The 6940-nt window shown below is 34.6% G+C and overlaps 2 protein-coding genes across 3 annotated transcripts in view; one reads left to right on the top strand and one right to left on the bottom strand.

The window, feature by feature from the left end:
- The first annotated feature begins 1164 nt into the window (after positions 1-1164).
- Positions 1165-4181, top strand: LOC146953035 (rust resistance kinase Lr10-like). Its single transcript, XM_085707632.1, has 4 exons — positions 1165-2163; positions 2308-2352; positions 2679-2705; positions 2823-4181. The coding sequence occupies exons 1-4, from the start codon at positions 1410-1412 to the stop codon at positions 3962-3964; spliced, it is 1968 nt and encodes a 655-aa protein (XP_085563758.1). The 5' UTR covers positions 1165-1409; the 3' UTR covers positions 3965-4181.
- Positions 4182-5463: 1282 nt separating this feature from the next.
- LOC146953034 (rust resistance kinase Lr10-like) overlaps positions 5464-6940 on the bottom strand; it is a 41612-nt gene continuing 40135 nt past the window's right edge. For both annotated transcript variants that reach the window (XM_085707622.1, XM_085707628.1), the window contains exon 5: positions 5464-6909. In XM_085707622.1, coding sequence (XP_085563748.1) covers positions 5663-6909 — 1247 coding nt within the window. In that variant the 3' untranslated portion in view covers positions 5464-5662. The remainder of the gene's footprint in view (positions 6910-6940) is intronic.

Raw genomic sequence — 6940 nt, 5'->3', positions numbered from 1 at the left:
ATATATATATATATATATATATTATGAAAAAGACTTTAAATTTGATTTTATATATATATTGCAAATAGGTGTTAAAATTTACCAAATACAATTGGTATATAATCAAATCACTGAAGTACCATAAGAAAAAACGACGGTGGTAAGATGAAAACGATGGCGAACAAGAATGAGAACGACGATCAAAGAAATGATGCTCAATGCAACGAACAAGGATGAGTATGAAAACAATTATACCCAATGATTTAGCTGTTGTCTGATGCTTCCATGGAGAAACAACATCGATGAACAAGTTACAAAAATATGGAGAAGAGAAACTGAAAAGGTGTGTACGCAGTTTATAACCAGAGTGAAAGGAATGAGAAGAGGCGTGTCAGCGTTTCTATTTTTCATTTGACGGCAACTTAACGTTTCTAACATAAGAGGTGGTTTGTGTCACATGACAAAATAGAGGGGGTGCGTGTGTTATTTAGAGAAACCTCATAGGAGATAGGAGATGAGTGTTATTTTCCCTTAAGAAATTAAGTGGCCAATTGATATATGAAAATTCGTCATATTTGTTATGTCAACTTAGTATTAAATGTTTTGCTCAAAAAAAAAAAAAACTTAGTATTAAATGTTGGCTAAAAAACAACTTAGTATTAAATGAATGATAAGAATCCCACTCACGTTCAGTTAAATCTTTCACATAAGATAAATAATCCAACCATTGAATTTCAAATACAATTTACTAATCGGATACACAAATTTAATCAAAGTCAACACTATTTGGTACCCTTATATAATACATGATCAAAATTAAAATAACAAAGAAGCAACCAAGCATGCATGCTTACGTTTGAATTTGATGTATAAGATATAAAATTTTGAAATTAAGAAGTTTATAGACCAATCAAAAATCAAAATCAAAGTTCAAAGAATCCTTGAGTGCAGCATATTCGCATATTGTGCAATGGCATCAATTTTTGTCAATGATGTTAAACAACACAACACCAATAGGATCCTCTTCTCATGTCTCAACCATGTGTCTATATCACATGAACATAATCAAAATTGCAATGTAAGTGTCATACTCACCAAAATCAAATTTAATAGTTTTCTTTTTCCTAATAGGAAAATATTTCAAACTTCAAAATATAAGTAACGCTTAGTTTCATACTTCTGGATAGGGTTTCAAAATACGGTCCACGACCACAATCTGAACCGCAACATCAATGTTGTTGATGTTTCAGCAACCACAAGCGACTGTGATCGAGGTCATATCCACTACGTTTGACCGTAATTATCTATAACATTAGGGATCACGACTCAACTTCAACCGCGATCTAAAACATTGTTTCTTCATACTTTAGCCAATAGCATAAGCCTTTTCCTTTGTTTCAAAGTTGAAATCTCTCTCTCTCCTTTCAACCATGTCTTGGAAAATTCTTGTTTATCTAATTGTTTTAATGATACTCCAATACCCTCTTCCTTTCCTAGCAGAAACAAATCATCAATGTCTCTCTTCATCTTGTGGCAACATACAAAACATCACTTACCCTTTTCGTCTACAAACCGATCCCGAAAACTGTGGTGATCCAAATTATGAACTTTCGTGTGAGAACAATCAAACAATACTAAATCTATACAATGGAAAATACTTTGCAGAATCCATCAACTACAAAAATTCCACAATAAGGATCATAGATTCAGGTCTCAACAAAGAAAATTGCTCTTCAATTCCTCTCTACACTTTAACAAATGAAAACTTCACCACTGAAAAACCTTATAGCTTGTTAGATACTAATAACTTAGAAACCATAGCATTTATACGCTGCGCAGCTTCAATTAATTCTCCACTTTACATGGATACTTCATCTTGTAACAAAGGTTTAATCAACTCTTCCAATTATGCTGTATTCGGTGAGTTGAAAATCTCTGAGTTGGAAGATTCATGCAGCATACAAGTCATGGTTGTTATGACTTCAAATTTGAACAACGGCGGCAAAAAAATTTCATACGTGAATATTCATCAGCAACTTGTTTATGGATTGGAGCTTTCTTGGCATGAGATATTCTGCAAAGAGTGTCAAGGTAGAGGTTACTGTAAGTTGAACAAAAACAATGAGGTCATTGGTTGTTCAAGAAGTAGACCTTGTAGTCATGACTATATACCGTCTTTCAAATGTCAGTACAATTTCTATTTCTTTCATAGCAGTTTTCTTTTTGAATTCCTCTAACCATATACTTTTTGATTGATTTTGTATACTTTTTGTAAAGTTTTTTCCTTCAACAGTTTGATAAATATTTTTCTCCTTTGGACATATGCAGGTGCTTTAAAAGAGCTAATCCATACAGCCAAAGATGTGACTAAAGGTGGTGTTTCTATTCTTTGCTATTTTAATCAATAGATTGATGCATATAAGACCGTAGAAAAATAAGATGTGAATCCACGGAATTCTTATTGAGTTCTCAAATCTTAACATTCAAATGTCATTTGAAAATTAAGATGGTTGTTAGATCAATGCTTTATTGATGAATCACTTGCAGAAGATAAAAAGAGCGAACAACGAGACACGCCTTTCTAGTTGTGAACATGATATATAATTTATGATGGGCTACATGTTTGTGAATATGTGTTATTCATTTTTGTAGAAGAAATATGCTAATTTGTTGTATACTTATAAGTTTCTTTTTTGCAGGTGCTCACATATTAGGCCTTATCATCGGTATGTTTCTTAAAACGGTAGATAAGTTGTGCAGTTTAAATTCATGGTTAATCAACAATAAAATAATTTTTGCATAGAGGAATCTTAACATATCTGTTTTTACTTCTGTCAAAACAGGAATAATCCTTCTGATAAGAATCATAGGTGGTTTACTATTTATCCCAATGTACATGGCATATAAATGGAGAAGGAGGCATTTATCTGCATATGATTCAGTTGAAGAGTTTCTTAAATCTCACAATAATCTCATGCCAATAAGATACTCTTACTCGGACATTAAAAAAATGACAAAAGGATTTAAGGATAAACTTGGCGAAGGTGGCTATGGTTCTGTTTACAAAGGACAATTGCGCAACGGTCACCTAGTAGCAATCAAGTTGCTAGGTGGTAAATCAAGAGCAAATGGACAAGAATTCATCAATGAAGTTGCTACCATTGGAACGATTCACCATGTTAATGTGGTTCACCTAATTGGCTTTTGTGTTGAGAAAACAAAAAGAGCACTTGTTTATGAGTTCATGCCTAATGGTTCTCTTGAAAAACACATTTTCTCAAGAGAAAAAATGGGTTCTTTGAGTTCCGAGAAAATGTTTGATATAGCTCTTGGTGTAGCGCGTGGTATTGAATATCTACATAGAGGGTGTGACATGAGGATTTTGCATTTTGACATAAAGCCTCATAACATTCTTCTTGACGTAAACTTCACTCCAAAGGTTTCAGATTTTGGACTAGCAAAGTTATATCCAACGGACAATAGCATTGTGTCGCTTACGGCTGCAAGAGGAACTATGGGATACATGGCGCCAGAATTGTTCTATAAGAATATTGGAGGAGTATCGTACAAAGCAGATGTTTATAGCTTTGGAATGTTGTTAATGGAAATGGCGAGTAGAAGAAGGAACATGAATGAGGGCGAAGATCATAAGAGTCAAGTTTATTTCCCTTCTTGGGTTTACGACCAATTTAGCGAAGGGAAAGAAATAGAAATGGGGAATGGTACGGAGGAAGAGGAGAAGATATTGAAGAAGATGATAATAGTTGCGTTGTGGTGTATACAGATGAAACCAATTGATCGTCCTTCGATGAACAAAGTGGTTGAGTTGCTTGAAGGAGATGTTGAGTCCTTGGAAATGCCTCCTAAGCCATTTCAAACTCCTAAAGGAATGCCTGTACAAGGCATTGGACAACTCAGAAATCTACCTTGGCTGCTACCCGGAGATTCTACAAACTCACTTACCATTGTTATAAATCGACGTTAAGCTAAATACAACATGTTTGGAAACACAGTAATTTAAAGTTGAATGCACGACGAATGACATCTCCAAGGCCTAACATCCTACAATCCATGTAGTGGCACCGTAGTTTTGTTTTCCAAACACGAGCTTAGTTTTACATAGCCTATTAAATAATATGTTATTGCTTAAAATAATTTTGATTTCAGTTCTGAATAGTAACAGTAGCCCATTTTCAGTATTACATTTTCCTGGTTCCAAAATCTATGTGCTACCTATTTGCTGTTTACAGGTTCCAAATAAATGCGCTCTAATAAACCCAACATTTTTAATCGGCAGAGCCTGGCTCTCAGGCCCACCAGTGTATAGATGGTGTATTGGTAATCGGTTGCAGACTAATGTTTGTCTGAACCTTCAATAAAGTCCGGACAATTTTTAAAACCTAAAACAACCATGCCAACTTATTTAACAGAGTTGAAGGTGTGTATCATCTCCTATTGCATCCCACAAACACTTGAAATGGTGCGAGCTATTTTCAACCATGATGACACACATGCCATTCTCACTACTTTTATTCTACCATATGCACTTATCAATATAACCTTATTTCTAGAATGTTCAAATTCAATAATGGCATATACTAAGCGAAGAGCACTTATAAAGGCTCTGTATGCAAATAATTGCAATTTTTCAGCAAATAATATTCAACAAGCATGAAAATGGAACCTAGTATGGACAATATTGCAAGTCCCTTATAGAATTAAATAATTTTCATGTGAGCAACTGTAGAGATTTTTTATTTCTCCAATCCAATGCATGGTGTACAATGTTCGAGCCTCTGAACTGTTTGTGACACACACCCAAACTGAATTCTTTTGGCATATTTGTCTTATGCTCTGAATCTTCAGCAAGCTGGAAAATGGTGAAGTTCTGGGCTTGGTCCTTCGGGATGATGAAGGACGTTTCAGCCTTGAAAGGAAAAAGAACAGTATAGGTTTTGTGACCATGTTGGGATGACGGCTTCTTTGGTCACCCTATTTACTCTTTTTAAGTCTGTAAAACAATGTTTAGGAGATAGCTATCGAAAGGTTTATAAACACACAAAAACAAAAATCATTTGGGAGTTACGAACCGAATCACTTTGTAGGAAAAAAAATCAAGATTCCCATGTTGGAAGAGGCAACATTGGGCTTATGGGCTCTTAAGCTAGTCTGGGATATGGACTTTAAAAATCACTTCCATATGAATTGATGTTTGCTCGATAAATCCCTCAAATTGTTCAAATTTTCAGAAAATTGCTCATAAGGAGTTATGATCCGATCTTGGTTTACTCAGAAATATGTCAATTGGGAGTTACCACCCGATTAGTTGTGCAATTTGAGGGATTTATTGAGCAAGACTCTTCTGAATTTACTCGTGTGGATGGAAAAAACATTTTTTTGTCTAGACTTGTCCGTCTCGACGCAAAAAAAATCTAAACTTACCTAAAATGACACAAGTCCTAGTTCAAACATTAGCACGTAAGATAGGAGAAATGGGGCGTTATAGGCCCTACTTTTAGTTTTAATATTTAGGCTCACACAAATATTATTTTTACATATTGCATATGCAATACTTAGAATTTAGTAACTAAGTAACAGATTCACATTTCATATTTTTACAAATAAAGAAAACAAGCACTACAAGTGTATAGTATATATATATCAATATAATTACTTGTGATTTTCAAGCTGAATACTTCAATAAAGAATTGGATGCAATTTCCTCCACATAACTGGTTGACCAATCTGATTCGGTTTCATTTGAGTTGCCATCAAGATTCTCTTGAACTGTTTCATGTGGATATAGTAAAGGCTTTGGAGGCATTTCAATATTTTCAATATCTCCTTCAAGCATCTCTACTACTTTGTTCATTGAAGGACGATCAACGGGTTTCAACTGTATACACCAAAGTGCAACCATGAACATTTTCTTCAAAACATCATTAATTTCCTCCATAATCACATCTTCCATTTCTCTCACTGTAGTTTTAACCAATTGATCATAAATCCAAAAGGGGAAATAAAGTTGACTTGAATGCTCAGCATGTGAGTTCAAATTTCTTCTCCTACTTGCAATTTCAATCAAAAGCATTCCAAAACTATACACATCGGCCTTGTGTGATATTCTCCCAATATTTTGGTAGAACAATTCAGGAGCCATGTAACCAATTGTTCCTCTTGCTGCCGTCAAAGTGGCAATGCTTTTGTCAATAGGATAAAGCTTTGCAAGACCAAAGTCAGAAACTTTAGGGATGAAATTTTCGTCAAGAAGGATGTTGTGAGGCTTAATATCAAAATGCAAAATTTGCATATCACAACCCTGATGAAGATATGAAATTCCACGAGCCACTCCAAGAGATATCTCATTTATTTGGTCGTTAGTTAGAGATATGACTCCCTCTTTGTTGAAAATATATTTATCAAGTGAGCCATTGGGCATGTACTCGTAAACAAGAGCGCGTTTTGATCCTTCGACACAAAACCCAACGAGTCTTACCACATTTGAATGGTATATCCTTCCTACGGTTGCAACTTCACTTATGAAATCTTGCCCATTAGTTTTTGATTTAATTTTCAACATCTTTATGGCTACAAATGGACCACTTATTAGATTTCCTCTATACACATCTCCATAACCTCCTTCACCCAATTTTACCTTGAATCCTTTTGTCATCTGCTTTATCTCTTTGTATGAATACCTTATTGGCATGAGTGTATTACTTTGCAGAAAATCTTCGATATTTTCATATATTGATGCATGTCTTCTTCGATATGTATAGATCAACAACGCAGAGAAAAGTATGATGCCCAACATAATTCTGACTGTAATCCATGGCAGAACATACCTTCCGGTAAATCTTCCAACTTTGTTTACATAATAATAAGTATAGTCCGAATTATCAATATTCATGCCTGCTAGCTCACAAAGTCCTACAATTCATATCAAAGAGTTGGTCATGAC

This window comes from Medicago sativa, chromosome 1 (genome assembly GCF_051527215.1).
Source record: "Medicago sativa cultivar Bolivia chromosome 1, Bolivia_mono, whole genome shotgun sequence".
In the NCBI taxonomy this organism is placed as follows: domain Eukaryota; kingdom Viridiplantae; phylum Streptophyta; class Magnoliopsida; order Fabales; family Fabaceae; genus Medicago; species Medicago sativa.
Note: the sequence above shows the minus strand (reverse complement) of the source record. Positions and strands in the feature narration are given on the sequence as shown.